The 20,046-nt window shown below is 40.7% G+C and overlaps 1 protein-coding gene across 1 annotated transcript in view; it reads right to left on the bottom strand.

Moving 5' to 3' along the window:
- Window positions 1-1,338: 1,338 nt before the first annotated feature.
- The window catches only part of EFNB2 (ephrin B2), a 41,784-nt gene continuing 23,076 nt past the window's right edge, over window positions 1,339-20,046 (bottom strand). The window contains exons 2-4 of the mRNA XM_024754025.1: window positions 18,507-18,790; window positions 2,192-2,284; window positions 1,339-1,466 (exon numbers count right to left, since the gene is read on the bottom strand). Coding sequence (XP_024609793.1) covers window positions 1,339-1,466; window positions 2,192-2,284; window positions 18,507-18,790 — 505 coding nt within the window. The remainder of the gene's footprint in view (window positions 1,467-2,191; window positions 2,285-18,506; window positions 18,791-20,046) is intronic.

Below are 20,046 nucleotides of genomic sequence, written 5' to 3'. Positions count from 1 at the left end.
AAAAAAAAAATAAAAAAAAAAAAAAAAAAAAAAAAAAAAAAATAGCTAAATGCAAACGGCAGAAGCCAGCCATCGGGGAGATGGGACTCCAGGTGGGACTTTGATGCTGCTCCCAGACCTCATTGCTTCCCTTCTATACATCATCATCCATCAGCTGCGTGGACAGGTTGTGACAGCCAGCCCTTGATCTTGCCCCACGTCTTAACCCAGGTCAGCCAGCCTGCGGCCACCACCAGGAGGAAGAAGGGAAGTGGCCGATTCTCCAGGTCAGCATCTGCCGCCCAGGCCATGCTGTTCTCGTGCCCTCTCTGGCTACCGTGGCTTCATGGGAATATCCAAACCGCCTGCCTTTAAAGACAAGCCCTGCCGACGGCTGGGTGGAGAGCTTGCAAAGAGGGATGGGGCCTGGGAAAACGTTCAACCCGTAACTCGTTTGTATTATTTGATTTACACTTAAAATATATCTGGAAGGCAGCAGAAAACTCTCACACGGAACAGACTGCCAACCCAAATGTTAAGCACTAAAAATCTGCCTGGCATCATTATATTATCCATTTATCAGTTTGTCATAAGAATTTGACACATCTTGTCATTGAAAGTTAGAAATAACAACTTTCCTCCTTGAAGCTTGGAAAGAGATGGAATATTGCTACAGATGCTAAATTCGCACGACTACCAACTAGGCATGCGGATCCCTAATATGGAGCTGCTGACGTCTGCTCAGCGACCACCATATAAAAGATTCATTCCCGTGGTAACAAACACACAGCTATTTGTTCAAAGACCGCTAAAAAACCAAAGTTAAACGGCAGTCAATTTTATCCAGTATTCTAAACTTCTGCCAGGAATCCGTTTAATATTTTATTCTACACTGAAAATGTGAAAAAAAAATTTTGACGAAACCACCTGAAAAATGTGGCATTAGGCAACATTTTAAGATGTTACCATCTTGAATGTAGAAGAGGATCAATCAGGCTCTCTGTGGATTAGCTGTAACTAGATGAAGCACTGGTACAGTTATATATACATTAACACTGGCTTGAAGCTAGGTTTGTAAACAGCACGATAAAGTGTCAGCCAATGAAAATAGCTTTGATCTGAAAGAGCAGTGCTAATAATTGGCACTTACAGCTGATGAATTCTACTCTTTTGAATGTAAGACTTTTGTGGGAATTAATTATTTTATTCTGGTTGAGTAATTGGCAACAACTGACCGAGAGCAAAGATTACTGACTGCGGGAGCTACAAGTTCATCCTCCTGGTGCAGAAGTACATGGACTCTGTTCTACCTGCTGTGATACGAGCAGTGTGGAACACACAGACCTAGGCACACATGGGTCACGCTGCTATACCTGGATTTGGTTTGACAAAAGGACTTGTTGTTGAACTTCTTCCATTTGTACCAGCTTCAAGTTCTGGCCGTCTTGTTGGATCATTATGCCTGGTTGACCCAGCGGAACTCGCATCTATATGAAAAACAAGCGATTACTTACAGCACAGACATCTGATGGGCTCTAGCTTTAGGAGCTGGATCTATATCTCAAGAGGCACAAATAGAAATGAACATAAGATTCTTTATGCAAAGTACTGTGAGATGCAAGAATATAATTTTCCTTTGAAAACAAACGGTTCTGCTAGTTATTTCAGAGGTTTAGATGGTGAGGCCATCTGTGGAAACCGTAGGGATTCTTGCATTTGGCAGGCAGTGCACTGCAGATGACATTTTAATTTAACTGAGTGAGTTGACTGACTACTATCCCAATTTCTAATTAGAAGAATATTTCTTTCTGCACAAGAGGTCATCTCTGTGTGAAAAGGCTCAGTGAACACGAGTCTTCTGTAGTCAAGATGCAGAAGTGGGCAAAATGGCAGAAGCTTAGCTTGTATTCTGGATATTTTAATGGTGAACCAAAGAGGTGTTTTGCTTTTAAGAAGGAAAAATATATCTGCAGATACAGACATGGCAATAGATATTGTACCTGGCTGACCTCAACTTTTAGAAGTATCTCCAGTAAAAGAAGTGGGTTGCAACAACTTGAGGAAATCTGTCAGTGGCTCAAGGTGCAGAGAAAAGTTTACTTTGGAAACTAAACTGCAGAGTGAGTGAAGGCACGTGTGGGCAACGCTGGCGCCATACTAGCTGGGGGCTTGACCAGATCAGTGGCTCCGTGAAGCAGCAGACGGTCTTTACCTTGTCCAACTTTCATGAGGATCTTCATGGCTCTTGTCTGGCACACCCCTCCCTCCTGGTTATCCAGGCCCTCCAAAGACCCATTTGATGTAGCTGATTAAAAATAAAATGGACAAAACAAAAAAATAAAGAAAAAATCAGGAAATCAATAAGCCAAGTTTACATGAACATGAAATGTCTGAAAACAATTTGGAAAATAAGAATTCACCCTTAGTCACAAGTTTTCTTAAAGTATGAGATGCTGAAAGGCAAAACGAAAAAAATAAAGAAATAAAGAAAGATGGATATCGTCCACACTGCCGCACGTATGACCTCTGGTTTCCAATGTACTTAAGTGCCTTCTCCTCCCTTTATAATTAACGGATTTTGTCTGATTCTACAGATAAAAGGGACAGCATCTTCCAAAAACCTGACTATTTTGGAGTTAACCTCCTAAAAGCAGAATAGTAAATACGGTAATTTCAAAACGTGGTAATCATCACACAGCACCTGCTTCCTCTACTATAGATTTCCTGCCTCAAGAACAATTACCTTGATGCTCCCTGTTTGTCAAGCATCCAAGTTCTATAAACACTTGGAGAGGAGACTCCCACGCCCCTTTTCTTTCCTCAGCTTTGCTTGAGCTTAAAAGGTTGTACTAGAATGCAAGTCTTCCAATTCTGGAGTTCTCCTCCATCATTTTGTACTCGACCCGAAAGAACGGATGTGTTATTGCCACCACCATCGACCTTGGTCAAACTCTTCAACCGAGCTCCCTGGTGCAGAAGAACTCTGAATGCACAGAGGGACTCACAGGTGCCCGCTGCTCTCTGAGGGGCCTGGGACGGCTCAGGACCTAAGGTGAGGACTTGGTTCAGGTCCACCAGCTTGATGCCCTTCTCACCGCGAGAAGGAGGAGGAAAAGACAGAACATTTGACCAGTTTCAGTGTCTGTTTTTTACCAACAGCCTATGCCCTACTCTGTTTCAACCCATTGTTCTATCTCTTTAGGATGGTGAGTTCTCTGAAGAGCGCTGTAACTAAAGCTGTAAAAAGATAGGCTGCCAGGTACCTTGCTGAGGGACAGGATTTAAATTACAGGTCAAGTTCCAGAAGAGAAAAGGAGGTGGGGAGTGAGACGTTTTCATTCCTCCACAGTTCAAGGGGCAGGGAACGTAAATGTTTCATAAACAATTCTGCCAGGTAAATCCTTCTCTACTTTAATTACCAAAGTTTTGTCAACTAACTCTATACTTTTAAAAGCACTGAAAAAGGGACAGATTTTCTGAAAAAAAAAATACATCCAAAGACATTCCTTTAATGGGCTGTTTGTTTTCCAAATGGTGGGGCAGCAGACAAGTTGGACAAGCATGCATGGAAATATGCATGCTGTGGGTAATTATCTTGGCTGGAAAACAAGGCCAGGATTGACTTGTCTTTGTGTTCTCAAGTTAGCGACTTTTACTTTCTCTGTTTTCCTTAATAATAATCACTGCCTCTTGTGTGCAAAAATATCTCTTTGCTTATCTGAGTGTTTCCTTAAAGTCCAGCCTCACAATCATATCTCACTCTTCTTCTATTGCTGACACTGAGTTTCTCCTGGGAAACTGGGCAAAAATTGCCATCAGTTTTTTTTTCTTTTTAGGGTGAAAAGTAGATAGTATCCTCTTGTAGATTGTTGAGAAAATGCTTGGCAGATAAATTAGAACAAATACCTAAGAACTAACTCTGCATGCTTCTGCGACTCTTAAAAAAAAAAATCATCTTTTTTTTTTCCCCCATTTTCTCCATCTTCTTTCCCTTTTGTTTCTTCCAAACATGTACCTAAATTTCAAAGTAGCCTTTCCTCCTAAAGGCTTAGAACAGTATGGATATCTACAAGCAGGCACTCTTTCTGGCCAATTTCAGAGCAGTGCTATAATCTTCACTTATTCACAGTTTTCTCATCTGATCTTTCTCAAGATGTAGGATATGCTTTTATATAGAAAAAAAACAGTGGAAAGCTGATGTCTTTATTTGGCTGACAGTTTCAAAGGTTTAGTTTACTTAATTCAAGTGGAATCGCCATGTTTTCTAATTAATATACACGTAAATGCACCCCAATGCAAAGTTCAATGCCTAAGTTTTTCTTGCTAAAAGTTGAACACTAAGTTAACAAATGATAAAAATAAGATCTGAAGGGTGGTACCCAGAAAGAAAAAAGGTGTGTGGGGGGAGGAATATAGATTTACTGAATATTTATTTTAACCTTGAGGTAAAAAGGTAAAAGGTTCAGGTCTAAAACAAAAAAATAAAGAAACATGAGAAAGGATAGCCAAGGCATGGCAGAGAACTGTCCCTGGTAAACAGAATTCAGAACTGCATCTGCAGAGGCAGAAACTACAGATGACTTCTACTTTGTCAGTCTGGAAGTGCAAGAGGTGCACATAATCTGAGTGACTTTTTCTTCTGATTTTAATTCGTAGGTCAGTGCCTTTTCTGAATACCAATGCCTTCGTGGAGAGCTCCCTTTGGTTTACTCAAAGTGATATCTGAAGAACTCCCAAATGTAAAGAACTCCAAAAGTATTCAAATTAAACTGCAATCTATAATTTAACATCCACAAACTATACATGGTAGGAAGAAAATTGGGTAGTGTGAGATGAAACGGCTTTGCATCTTTCACAGTGGAAACTTTTTTTATGCCTTGGGGAGGAAAAAACCCCTCAAGCCCTGGAGGTGCACAGAAGGCACCTGAAAATGCTGCCTTTGCTGAGTTCTTGGAGGCCGAGGCCACTGCTGGGATGGGGGAGGATGAGGGGAGAAGGGGGAGGGCAGGCCAAGAGGCAGAACTTTGGGAGTGAGGAGGGCTCTTCTGCTACATTCTGGGCTCTGCATCTTTCCCCTTTAAGTCAGCCTGGAAGGTGCAAAGGCTACTGGAAGATACTGAAAAATTCATTCCTAACATCAAAACAGCATGTTAGGAATGCTTAAGGCTGCTTAAAGGGGGGCTAAACTTTAAAATTCAGAGGAAATCCCCTGGCGGTCCAGTGGTTAGGACTCGGTGCTCTCACTGCTGGGGCCTGGGGTTCGATCCCTGGTTGGGGAACTAAGATCCCCGAAAGCCGAGTGGTGCAGCCCCCCCCCCCCAAAAAAAAATACGGTTAGATGCTCTGCCAGGAAAGATTTTTGCCCCAAGTTAGGTATGATGTAATAAGCAGTCAGGGAAAATCCTGGTTTTTGTTTTTGCTTTTTTTTAACATCTTTCTTGGAGTATAATTGCTTTACAATGGTGTGTTAGTTTCTGCTGTATAACAAAGTTTATCAGCTATACATATACATACATCCCCGTATCTCCTCCCTCTTGTGTCTCTCTCCCACCCTACCCATCCCACCCCTCTAGGTGGTCACAGAGCACCCAGCTGATCTCCCTGTGCTATGAGGCTGCTTCCCACTAGCTATCTATTTTACGTTTGGTAGTGTATATGTGTCCATGCCACTCTCTCACTTCGTCCCAGCTTACCCCTCCCGCGCCCCATGTCCTCAAGTCCATTCTCTACGTCTGTGTCTTTATTCCTGTCCTGCCCCTAGGTTCATCAGAACCTTTTTTTTTTTTTAAATTCCATATATATGTGTTAGCGTACGGTATTTGTTTTTCTCTTTCTGACTTACTTCACTCTGTATGACAGGCTCTAGGTCCATCCACCTCACTACAAATAACTTGATTTCAGAAAACCCTGTTTTAAGATGTGAGCACCAACGGAAACTTCAGAAGGTCAACTTCATAGCAAGTTCAATTATAAAATAACTCAGAGTAACTTCAACTTACTTTATATTTGATCTCCTAGTAAAAATTAATGTCTCTTCCCCACGATCTGCTTAACATGGAGAGTGGAGAGCGTGGGCCTAATTCTAGAGCTGCCTGCCCACCTCACCACCTTGAGAAATGGCGCAGCTCAAAGTCTTCTGTCCTCATGGCGCCTCTTTACTGGCAGCGAATTCTGCAATAAAGCCTCAAATTAATATTCTGATTTCTGCTGCAACAGCCAGTCACCAAGAAGCTTTAAAAGCCTTAGTGGCTGACTTTGAAATACAACAAGAAATTGCTAACGCTTGGGAACAAAATCTACTTCCATTTCAGGAGACGGTTTTGCAATTATTCTTATTGTTGATTTGAATGTATTGGGAATTTTTAACTTGGAGAAAGTGAAAACAAACGGTTAACCTCATTCTACTTAGTTCTCCTTTGCGTCTCTCTAGCAGTAGCATCTAATGCCACCACAATCACAGTATTACTGTACTAGCTGTATGAAGCTGCATTTAATCATTTAGAGATAGAAAAACTAACACTGTTATATCTAAGCTTTTAGTGCCAGGCCTTTTTTTTTTTCCTTGGCCCAGGGAAAAACATAGACTTTATAAAATTAAAAATTACTAGAAAAGTGTATCTAGTTAGAAAAGAGGTTTAATAAAGATACATGGGCATTTTATAGCGTGCTTTTAAAAGCTTTTGCTTCAGGGATCTACCTGCATGTAGTGAGTGCACTGAAAACACTAGACTGTTCCCCCAGGGCCTGATTTTAAGTGGGTGGAAATCATTGCTCAGCAAAAAGTACCCTGAGTTCACAATGCCTAAAAGTTCTCTTCACATCCGAAAACTACTCCGCCAACATCCGGGCGTTCCCATTTATTTGTACACGAACTTATCTACAGTGTGCTGGTTATCTGAGTAGAAAAAAGAAGAACCAGCGGGCAAAGCAGACTGAAAGGGCAGGAATATTTCTGGCTGTGTTTCTTAGACTGTGCCCACGGAGAGGAAGTCCTATCGCATTTTAATGCGTCTTCATTTGGTTGTTACTGCTCTGCACACCAGGAAGGGTAAGCTGCTGCCCTGGATCTTGGCTGTTTTTATTTCAGTCTATCACTTCGGTAGTCAGATGGAGAATTAACTGCTGGATGTGTGCCGAAATATGGGTCCCATGCACAAAGAGGTTAGGAATGAGGGCAGCAGAAACAAATTCTACAGAGTAAATGCATCCCTATGAAGGAATATTCTTAGGTTATCATGGAAAGAATGAAACATCAAAATATACTACTGAGGACATTTTATACTATTTTATTTATTTGTTTGTTTATTTATTTATTTGGCTGTGTGACACGGCATGTGGGATCTTAGCTCCCCGACCAGGGATCAAACCCACACCCCCTGCGTTGGAAGTGTGGAGCCTTAACCACTGGACCGCCAGGGAAGTCCCTATACTAAATGTGGCTTACCGGGATGGGGCTGGGATGGGGTGGGGGGTTGATGGACACTCCAAAGCAAATAGTTTTTATGAACTTCATCAAAGAGGTCCACCAAAGAGACACAGATAATAAGCATACAGGGTCAGGAAAATGAGAGAGTTCAATTTTTTAGTAAGAATGAAAACTTTGTGTTCATATAAACTGCACATGACAAAATTTGCTCTTATTTGATTACAAAACAAAGAGCATTTTATGAAAATCCTCTGTCATCTTCTTGGCACTATTCTTGTCCATCATGTCATCATACACTGGCCCTGCTAATTCTGATTTCTTAGGGCAGCCTTTCAACATATCAGTCTCCTGAAACTCAACTCAAGAACTAGAAGAACTAAATGCCTATTACCTGGCAAACTTAGGAAATAAAAGAAGCAGAACCAAGTGAGAAACGTGAAAAGTAAAGCCATGACATTAAAATAAATATGACACATAAACTAGGTTACTGTTTTCTTCTAGCAGGGCTGACAAATTTTTGAGTGTCTAAAAACAAAAAATTAACTGAGATATGTAAGTTGAAAACCAGAAGGCTGATAAAAATATAACTACCTAATGTGAATATACAACTCAGGAAGCTAAGATCTACCCTACTTCACACCCTGACACGAATTCAAATTCAAAATATATGATGCACATTCAAAAAATGTACTAAAGAGACAGGAATTCAATTTCTAGAACTCAGTGTAGTTCAGTGCCTTGGGTATCATGGTTTTCCTTTAAGATACCAACTTAGAAGAAAAATTCTAACCATGGAAATGACAACAACCCCTGACTGCCAAAAATAAATGCCCTTTTCTTTAATTAATAAAAACTTCTGAAGCAAAAACATCTGTATAATGTGCCGAAAGGACAATGAAAAAAATCACTTCTTCTAACTTCTTCCTTTTTATATGCTTTTCTCTGTGGATTTATAGTCAAAGAAATGAGAATATACCACCATGATTTTCCAAAGGCCTCACTATTTTGCTTGGTGTAATATCAAAAAAAGTTCAGCAGTATTTCAACACATACGGCAGTTTATCCCAGAATGCCTGACCTTAGAGTAAAAGTTTTATAGATTCTTCTTAAAATGGCCTCGATTTGACAAAAGAAAAATACAAAGGAAGTTACACGATGTGTGTGTTTTTCACCCAAGGAAACAGTGTTCCAGAACAATGGGATGAATCACCTGAAGTAAACCCACATCATTCTGGTTGTGTTTTGAAATTTGAAAGCAGTAAGTCAGGCATTAAGAGGTAACTAGCTTAGCCCCAGTGACTTCTTTACAGCACAATTAATTAGTTTCTCCACTAGACAGAACGATTTGGAAAAATGAGTTAAAAAACCAGAGTCACAATTTAGCCCATCCTCCCATATTAAAATATGAGTAAAGATACCAAGTATCCCGTGTAAATGGATGTTCTTGAATAAAATGGTATAATTTTATTTCCTCAATGTTAAATGTTCACCATGAGCAATGATAGGATATTTTACTGACAGCTTAGAAATGAGAGTTTTGAGACATGTAACCTTGAAACACTTTTGTAAACTGCTTTTGTTTCTGTATTCACTGAAAGATTGGATGACATATTACTTTGCCACCTTCACTCTTTTGGGAAGAGGGAAGATACAAAGAACTGAGTCTAAAGGTGCCAATATATGTTAGTATATTTCCTATCTCCCGTGTTATGCGAGACTTGGACGTTGAGGGAGGTCAGCCTATAGAGAGAACGGTAGTAAACACCATCCCTAGAACATAAGAAATTCCATCACAGCTTACTCATTAAACCTCTTCACCATTAAGAAGTGTATACAAAAATTAAGGTAGTGACAATCACTGAAGATGCTAAGAGCCATAGTCATCTTTGACGAGATAGTCCTGAAAAGCCACTGACTATACACAACCGGAGTGGAAAAGAACAGGCGGTAAATGTGAGTGTGCAAGTATGTGCACACATAGCGGGGATATGTCAGTGACAGAAATACCTTCCAGGCTCAGTGGATGCTCTGACACTATCCTGAGAAAGATCAAATAGGCCTGGTAATAAATCACCTGTCCCCTCTTTTTACAAGAGGCATGCTTAAACACATGAGATCATTTATGAGTGGCTTACTTTCTTTCCCCTCAAAATACTGCTTGCAACACCTTGATGTCTTGATTTTTCATAAATTCTGTTGCGGGAAAACATCTCTTTCTGAGTCTAAAATTTTATTGCTAAAGTTATGATGATTTATGCAGGTAGTATCTCTCATCAGGCAAGAAAAATTTTCAACAAGATTTCATTAAAAAACTTTACATCTAGCGTGCTTTCAGGGAGTTAATCTTAGTGTCACAATGATTCAGAATGAATTGTGAGAATGTGATAGTCAATGGTTAAAGCATAATTTACCTTTATACATGAGAGTCAACCTTACTATGGGCTGAAACCTACTAAGGAAGAAGAATCATGTGTTAAAAATAGGAGGCCAGATGACCACTTCAATATAATGATCAAACTCACGTTAAAAAAAAAAAGGATGATGTCAGAGTTCTAAAGATAAAACATAATTCCCTATTGTCTATATTAGCTTTACTTAAGCATTCTGATTTTTTTTAAAATATGAGACTTCCTGGTCAAGAGATAGTGATAACATCTAATAAAAATATTCTGAGCCATGAAAAAACATGTATTTGCATGAATTATTTCTAGCACACAATTTCTAGCCCATCCCGAGTTTTTGACGGTCTTCATCATTGACATATCTTTGTGGAGATGTGGAAATGTCTAGAGAGTGAAGGGTCAGAGTGAAAAGTTCACAGTGGGGAGGGCACACATCCCAGAAGCCTCGTGCTCAGTCTGCTGTCACTAATCGCCTGCAATGATATTAATGACCCAGTAATTGGGAGACCGCGGCACTGAAGTGGAAAACCTCCATCTGAGGCAGGGTTCACCTCTGGGTGGTAGGGCTTCACCAGTGACTGAATTAATGTTTGCTGACAGTTTAGAACATAACACTGTAGATGAGAAAATGCACCACTCTGATGGCATAATAGCTTAGATGGACATGATGTTATTTGCTTTGACCATCTAGAGACCAGTGGTAACCCCAGTAAAGTGCCCTGTCTGAATTTGCCCTACACATGAACCTAATTCCGTTCAGGGGATGTGTTCTATGCTCCAAGAAGCCAAAGCAATTTTCCACATGTTTGCTTCAATAAAAGAATACCTTCATCTCCTGGTTTAACATCGGGAACAAGGAAACTGGGTTACTCCACTAATGCAAAAAGCCATTTGCAAAGCAGGACTGTCTTTTAGCAACACACAGCCTAGCTCCTCTGTGAAGTGATCAGTTACGCTCCTGACAGAGGTTCTGCCTGTCCATCCATCTGCCCATCCATCCATCTATACATTTATCCACTCATCCATCCATCCACCCATCTACCCATCCATCCATCCCTCCCTCCCTCCATCCATCCATCCACCTTGTCCACTCATCCACCCATCCATCCACACAAACTGTAGCACTTGTATACTTGGCTAAGGAAATTTGAAGTTTCTTACTACCTCTTTTGTACATTTGAGAGATTTTTATTATTTTTAATTTTACTATTTAGCCACTTCCCATTGAGGGGCTCAAAGTACATTTGACCCCTGAACAACATGGGGGTTAGGGGCACCAACCCCTACCTAGTCGAAAATCTGAGTACAATTTATAGTCAGCCCTCCGTACCCACAGTTACTCCATATCCACGGATTCAACCAACAGCAGACAGTGCAGTGCTTGAGGATTTACTACTGAAAAAAATCTGCATGTAAGTGGACCCAAGCAGCTCAAACCTGTGTTGTTCAAGGGTCAACTGTACTCGATAAAACACAAAGCACAGTCTTATTGACGAAATGGAATTGATTGATAGTAGCTCTAAAAAGAAAAAAGGAAATTCAGGAGACCCGACAAATTTCTATTACAACCACCATTAACCAACGGCCCTTTCTCCTTTCCTACTGCTCTGTAGAATTTCTTGGGTCAACTTTGGGGCACATGACTGAAGTTAGTTATACGTTACAACAAAGGACAGGGCCTCTGGCCCAACACGTCTGATACAAACACAGAGTTGTCTGATATCCAGTTCGAGTAGCATCCTTGCATTGCTATGTATGCACTATGTATGTACATATGCTCTCTTTACTGTCACTGTGTATGTGTCGTGTATGTACTCGTACTCTCTTTACCATACTCTGTAAGTAGTGTGCTTTGGACTAGACCATCTTTCCTCTTGCTTTGTGTACATGTATATGCTTGGTGACCCAGGAGACACTGTCATAAAGTAATGACGTTGGTCGAAGGGTCTGACAGCCCGGTTTGAGTTTTGCCCCTGACATTTCAATGGCTGTGTGAACGGAACTAAACTACTCACACTTTCCAAGTTCTGTTTTCTCACAGTGATAAAAATTCCTCTGTCACCTGTCCTTTGAGACTGTAAAGTGACAGTCTCAAAGAGTGTGTGAGGCCATAACACTTCCCTCTAAGTGATCAAACACCCAGCCTGAGATTTCAGACTGTTAGGAACAAACGTGGGACTCTTAAAAACTATATAAATAAGTTTTCGCCAAGTAATCTTTTCATGTCTGTCTAATGCCTCTTGGCTATTTCTTAAAGTACTTTATTTTGCTTTAAATTTTGATGATACATATTTAAAGGCTATTAAGAAAGAACTCATTCTCATGCTTGTACAAAGAAGTCTCCAGGACTTTTCAGTTATTTACAAGTCTAAGTAAACTTTGCAAAAGCTATAAATACAGGTGCTAGAGATATTAAGATGTATTTTATGAAATAGTAAAGGCAGTTTTACTCTGAGCAATTCCTAAATAATCCTTTTTTTCCAAGGAATCGCCTTCATTTCTCATCTGCTCTTATTTTACATAGGAGGTTTTCAGTCTCTCCCCATTGCTTTAAGAACCAGTCATCTTGTCCGTTCATGAGTTATTTTGGGAATAAGGAACAGTGCTCACAGGGCAATCTCTGTCTAGCTTTAAATGAGATAAGCTGTCACTACTGCCTAGGTGATGCCGTTGAATATGAACAGAGTCTCAATCTACAATAGCCTAATCCTCCTAAACCCTGGCAGATACGGGATAAATACCCCAATGACCATGGCTCCATAAGACCCGCGAGCCAGAAGCTTCTCAGCACAAGCTGCAACTGAGCAGAAGTTGAGATTTTATTCCTTAAAGTATAAAGAATTTAAGCTGTATTCATATGAAATTGAACAAGGAGCTTTACTGATATACTCTAGGAGAGAGCCTTCAATATGGTCAGAAAAGGATTTTATGTTAAGTTAAAAAATAATAGAAATTCGGGGGACTTCCCTGGTGGTCCAGTGGTTAAGACTCCGTGCTCCCACTGCAGGGGGTGCGGGTTCAGTCCCTGGTCAGGGAACTAAAATCCCACAAGCTGCGTGGCACGGCTGAAAAAAAAAAAAAAAAAAAAAAGAAAAAGAAAAAGAAATGATGCTTTTCATTACCAGACTAGTGAAATGATGTAGTGTCCCAGCTTGTCTCAGTGACAAGGCAACCCTGACATGTACGTTTTTCTCTAAAAGAATATTTATACTACATTGGAATGTTGCTGAAATGATCAATAATAATAAGCCTTTCCTTTGTGTAACAAGGAACAGAGAAAAGGCCCTGGCAAGGCTGGTGAGATGGTAAAGTGGGGGATGATTATATGTGTAGAACCCTCCTCCCAGTCTGTCTCTTTTGAGACTTAGGGAGGATCTGCTAACAAGCTTGGGCAATTCCACCAACAAAAAAAAATCCATAAATGCGTGTTTCTTGGTAAGGAAAGCCCAAGGACAAAAGAACTTTTATAACACTCCAAAAAGACAAAAAAGAGGGAAGATCTTATAATTAAGTTACGCAGCATTACTGAAACTTGGACGATCTCTGGAATTTCATTTTGTGGACGGCATTTCAAATAAGTGACACTTTTTGAGCCCATCTTCCCCGCCCGCCAGCTCTCAGGAGAGCACAGGCTGTCTCACACCAGCCCCCCACCTCGCCTCCCCACAAAGAGACTCTCAGTTGTCCTTATTTGGTGCCAGCCATGGAGGCAAGCACTTTACATACATCACCCCATCTAAATGCACATCATCCCCAGCTGACAGATGAAGAGACTGAGGCAGACTGGGTAAGTTACTTGCCGAAGGACATTCAAGAACCCAGGTCTGCCTGACTTGGGACTCTCAGCTAACTACCATGTTCATCTTCGCTCTAAGTGCTGTGTGTGTGTATCCTCCAAACACCCAAGATTCTGATGACCATTCTATTACAAAGCCAACCGTCGTAGGTTAAAAATAAAAATGTGTTTAAATGCTTGAATTCACCAATGGTATGCAAGGTATCGAACGTAAATCCCTACCTCAAAGTCAGATAAGTGACAGGCTGATGTTGTCACATCCTTGAACTTGATGATGTTTAGTGATGGAAATGTAGATTTTGCTACCTTTATCCTATAAATAATTCATTAATCAAAGCACATAATCACGTTACAGAGGCCACACATATATTCTAAAATAAATCTAGGGCTTCCCTGGTGGCGCAGTGGTTAAGAATCCACCTGCCACCGCAGGGGACACGGGTTCGAGCCCTGGTCTGGGAAAATCCCACATGCCGCAGAACAACTAAGCCCGTGTGCCACAACTACTGAGCCTGCACTCTAGAGCCCGTGCACCACAACTACTGAAGCCCGCGCGCCTAGAGCCCGTGCTCCACAACAAGAGAAGCCACCGCAATGAGAAGCCCATGCACTGCAACAAAGAGTAGCCTCCATTCACCACAACTAGAGAAAGCCCTCGCGCAGCAATGAAGACCCAACGCAGCCAAAAATAAATAAATTTTTAAAAAATAATTAAAAAAAAAGATATCTATATGTAAAAGTATATTTGAAACCTCCCATAACCATTTTGCTAGGGAAAGGGCTTACGGTACATTCAGTATATTCTAGTGCCACTTGTTACACTTACTCCCAGAAATAAGTAAATCAAAAACAGAAAAGAAAAACACAAACAAAAAAAGGAAAACAAACACTCAACAAAAATACAGGAATGGAATCTGCTGTTTTGATTCTTTAAGAATAGTGTTTCCTTATATTTGTGTGCAAGCATTTTAATTTATTTTGCATTTTTGCTCAGAAGTGGAGTTTATGTCTGAAAAACAGCAAAGCTGACTGAGGAGTTTCCTAATTTTATATGCTCTGATAAAATTTTTTTTAAAAATTGCTTTGGAGAATGAAACCAGTGAAGGGCCTAAGAAATGGTGACTCATTCAAATTCATTCAGTGTTTCTCAAGGAAGACTTTCCCAGGCAAGGAAAGCAAGGAGTGGCTTTTGGAAGGACCACTGTGAACACAGCAGGGTGTAGTTTCAGAGCAACGTTTCATCGAACAGTCATTAGAAATGATGACTTTTAGACTATTCCACATATCCATGTCTTGGCTACAGATTTGAGGTAAAATAATGTAAAAAACCACACAAAGCTAAATTGGGAGGTACCTCGGGCATAAGGTGTTCTTTCTAACAGCTGGGCTGTGCCCATCGTTCACTTAAAAAGTATCCACACAGTGGCATTCATTTTCATCCATCTCTGACTCACATGATTTTGGTAGTGTGATGAAAACCTCTTTGTAGGTATTTTGCAAGGTTTTATGCTGAGGCTGGATGACCAAGCCATGGAACCTTCGTAAGGGTAGATACTGCAAAGGGCCTCCACACCAGAATTTCTGACTCATTCAGCTCCGGGTTATCATTTCTAAAAAGAAACTGGAAACCAAGCACAGAAAGTGTCTACAAGAAAAGTTTTGGACACAATTATGTATGAAGGCTGAGAACACAGTTAGGAATGCTTGCCTCGTATTAACTGGTGTGTTTTTCTAAGACAGAGCTTCCCTTGACGACGGGCCACCTCAGAACAGATAGTTCTTTTATAAACTTAAAAAAATTTTTAAAGACATGATCAAAACAACTGTAGGTTATATAAAATGTTTACTTTCTTTTTAAGGCAATTAAGAATCTGAATGTAATGACAAACAGACCAAATGGTTGTAACATCCCCACCTCTGGATCATTTAATATTAAGAGATTTTATTATGCAAATTAAACCCAAGTCTAACGACTGAAACGGGTCACCTGAAAAAGTCAATTCTCAACATTAAGAAAACCCATATATATCATTTTGCCACATGTCAAAGCAAATAATCATCTAGGAGAAAAACTAATGAGGATGCATATCATTTTGTCGTGTCATTTCCTAGGGGAATTTAGTGGATACTCGGTAGGTTTAAAAGTACAATCCCCATTTAAAAGTAATGTTGACTTCTAGAACTTAAAAGTGTGATGCCTGTATTTTAAACCTGGTAACACTACAAATCAAATTCAATGTCTTTAAAGAGTTTACAGCAGATCCTGTCCCTTCAACTGGAGAAGAGCCACCCTGACGAGAGATCCCATACTGGATGTGTATGTCTAACTATAAAACGGTTTGGAACTAGAGGCTTCCATCATTAGCCAGAATAACAACAACAACAACAGTAAAAGCAGTTTCTAGAGAAGAAATCAAAATTCAAAGAAATGAAGTGACTTTCTCGTTAAGCTCACACAGCACGCCTAGAACCCAGGTCTCTGGGCTCCTGGCCCAGCGCTCCTGGAATCGGTTCATCTAGGGAATGACCGAACAACATCAATTCCAAGTCAGTCCATTGGCAACTTGGACTGTTCCCCTCTGGGGTTATGAAGCACTGCCCCAAACTATCACTTCTCTTCTTCCCTCCCATGGAAAGAAACCAGGACACAATAACGATGCTGTTCATACTAATACTCTTGGTTATGAAGGTGCTTACTAGCTAGACAGGAAGATTTGGAGTTAAACACATGTCATATACTTTGTAGCAACTCAGAAATACCAACACTGTTAACTCTCTCAAAGTTGAAGTGGTGATTTGCAGTGTTAAGGGCAGTGTTCCATCATGCCGCCTAGCGTAGTACTGTTTTAAGTGGAGTGTGACTCTGTGTGTATGTGTGAGTGATCACTGGCTGTGGGAAGCACTGACTCTGAAAAATCTCTTAATTGTCTGGGTGCCTTGTGATTCTCGAAGAAGCAATGGAAAGTCAACATTAACTTTTTCAACTCTTTTGAGAGTTGTACTTCTCATCCTTCATTTCCCTTTCAGGGAAAGCTGTCCATCCACTGGCTTTGCTGGAGGATGGGAGGGAAACGGGGCCTGCGTTTCCCGAAGTATCTGAAGTGTCTTCCTATGTCTGTGACGTGGTGCGAGTCTTTCAACTCTGTGCTCTGAGTCTCCCTGGGCTCCCGGCCACCCTCTGAGCCCTGGGCCCTTCCCCGCCCAGCCTGTAACAACCACCCAACCAGCAGCATTCAAACTTGAAACCCTCATCTCTATTTTCCGAACAGTTCTTGTATCCCGGGCTACCACGTGCTTTTCCGGGACTGGTGGCTCCCCTCCCTGAAGAGCCAGTCAGCAGCTAGGGCTGCAGGTGCAGTTTTAGAGACGTATTTCGCTCTGAGGAACATCTATCTTCAAGGCACCCCCTCGTCCTTTTTCCCACCCTATTCAGGGGTCTTAACCTGCTAAATGAATTCAGTAGGGTGGGTCCCTATAAATGCTATGCTAAAAACATCCTGGTAAACAGTCCTACTTAAAAAGACTTTTTTTTTTTTAAGACACTGTTGGACTTCCAAAAGCTTCAGGTTTCCATTTATTTCGTCTAATGACTATTTTATATTTTCAAAGATTTCCCTCTTACTTCATACACTTTACCACCCCATCTGCTTGTCCCAGCCCTCAAAATGCTTTTATTTTCATTTTATGATCATTGTGCTTTAAAATCTATAATTCACCACTTTCTCTTTTTGTTACTTATTCTCACTAAGCCACTCTATGTGTATCACGTTGGTTTAAAACTACGTTTTCAGCCTCTGTGGCATTTCAGGTTCACAGCAAAGAACAAGGATTAGATGGCTATGACCACCTTTGTTTTAATTACTAATGCGTGTAATAAAAAACAGAAGATAGTATTATTGTTGAGTATTTAATAAGTAGTCAATGAATTATTGATTTTGCATTCTCAAGAGCAGCTAGGAGGTACAGAAAGCCAGAGTTTCAACCTGATCACTCAGAGATGGGAGAGCACACCCAGCAGACAGCAGCTCAGTACCTCTGACGACCTGGAGCTCACCATGACGAGTGAGTGCGGACTCCCACCAGAGAAACCAAGAAAAACCATTTCATTGCTTGCCTGATGTGAACAGCTATCCTAGTCACCCAGACTGCACTGTGACAGACCCTGGGCCTGGAACAATCCTAACTCTGTACCAGCTGGTAACCTGCACCTAGTAGGCACGTGTTTCATCAGATTTCACAGCCTCAGGAGTGAACAGTAGCTCAGATAGGACCCAAAGGATACACAGTATCTGTTCCTAAAACCATGTGTCAAATTATTGTACAGGTAGATAAAAAAGTAATTCATTGAACAAACCCAAGTTTTTTCTTATTCTTCCAAACCTGGTTTTAATGGCGCCCATGTACTAGTGTGGGTTGCCTGTAACTCCCATTCTTGGAACCTACAAGCTCCATGAGGAATGGGTACCACTTTACCATCTTGTTCACTGTTGAACACCTAGCATTTATGCAGTTTCTGGCACAGAGTAAATACTAAATGAATGAGTGAATGGATGGATGCGTGGATGGATGGATGGATGAATGGATGGATGAAGAGAAAAGTCATTGCACAAGATTCACCTATCAAAATCTCACCAATGGTTCTTAAAAATGGTTTTGTCAGTAGAGATGCTGAATATATTCATATATATCCACTTATTTCAATACTACAAAAACTCTAGGAGGCTTTTTCTCTTTGGGTATCTATGTTAATGAGTAGTACTAGTACAGGGGTCCCTCATTCAACTAGGGCTTCTTTAAAAAACTTTTCAGCAAAGGTTCCCACCCAATTGTTTGCCACTGTGATAATTTTAAGGAAACAAAAATTCCTAATTTCTATAAAATAAATGAATAGAATTATACTTACATATAATGTAATAATCTCTGTTCTTCTGAAATTCTAGACCCCAGAGGTTAGGGCTGAATTCTTGGAACTTGATAGTGAATTTTACATCTTGGTCTGGTCTGGCACAGTTGAGAAGAGGCGTATTTTCCTTCTTAATAGTGCATCTGTCTGCTTGGTCTTTATCCACCATATAAACTTTATAATATTCATACTGGCCAACAGTTTTAGAGTCCACTTTGGGGCAAATAATATCCAATTTGTCTCCTATCTGTGGGTATAGAACCAGTCCTTGTCCAGGCAGAAATCTAAAAGCATAAAAAAAAAGCACCACTGAGTTGATAAAAAATTAACAGTATTAATGATCATGACAATATGGCCAGACAACATGAAGAATTCCAAACCACAATTTTATAGAGCCACACTTTTACTGACCAAACATATCTGAGTTCAGATCAGCATGGGATGAATGTATTTAGGAATTAAGCTTTAAAGAAAAAAAAAAATAAGAAAAAAAAAAGAAACCACACTCCTGACTTTACCCAGTAGGATCAAGGCAACCTACTGACATTTCTTTACCGCCCCCTCGCTTGTAATATTTCAGTGTTCCTTTGTGTAACTTCACAATGACTTTTCCTTGGTGGTGAGTCAGGCCTTCCCATCTGCTCATTATTTTTTAACCACTGGCAGCCTCAGTTTATTGGGCACGCCACAGAAAGAGGGCAGCAATTCCAGGGAGCAGTGGATGTGCTAAGACTTTGTTGTTCTGTTAGTTACCATTTGCTGTTGATGCTAATTAACAGACACGTTTCATCAAGAATGTTTCAAATTACTGATCATAATTAGTCAGTCACTGATCAAATAATGGGTTTTTTTATTACCCCAAACAAAAGAAACATCTTACAAACCCATAAAAAATAACCAGAAATAATTAGCTGGAGTATTGATTCAGCTGCAAGATGAAAAGTCCTCGACTGGGGAAGACAGCAACTACTGTCCCTGTCCTTGCCCCACAAACCTTTTTTCCCCCCTCCCTTGAGATGTATTTGCTTCAGTTAATCCTTAGAAGCAAATCTTTAGAACCCAAACCACTGACACACTATATCCCCTTGGTGCTCACAGACCACAGCGCCCTCCTCCCCTTTCTCTTTTCTCCCAGCCATGCTGCGGAAAGATCTTTCCTAATGGGGAGTTTCTCGGAGAAACTGAAACAAGAGCTTCGTAATGAACATCCTTCTACAAGTGCTAACACTAAAAACACACTTAGAAATCCCCTCTTGTTCCTTCCGAAGGAGCCAAGCCTGCAGGCTCATTAAAATACTGAAGCCGGAGAACAAAGCATCACGTCTGGGTCCTTCCAATCCAACCTCTTATTGAACCAGGGAGGCCCACCAGCCATGACGATGAATGGGTCATAACTCAGAGAGAGAGGAGAGAGAGGGAGGGAGGGAGGGAGGGAGAGAGAGAGAGACAGACAGACAGACATGGTGAGAGACAGAGACAGTCACGGTGAGAGAGAGACAGACAGACAGACACGGTGTGAGAGAGAGAGAGAGAGAGAGAG

This window comes from Neophocaena asiaeorientalis, unplaced genomic scaffold, assembly GCF_003031525.2.
Source record: "Neophocaena asiaeorientalis asiaeorientalis breed wild unplaced genomic scaffold, Neophocaena_asiaeorientalis_V1.1 scaffold684, whole genome shotgun sequence".
NCBI classification, from domain to species: domain Eukaryota; kingdom Metazoa; phylum Chordata; class Mammalia; order Artiodactyla; family Phocoenidae; genus Neophocaena; species Neophocaena asiaeorientalis.
Note: the sequence above shows the minus strand (reverse complement) of the source record. Positions and strands in the feature narration are given on the sequence as shown.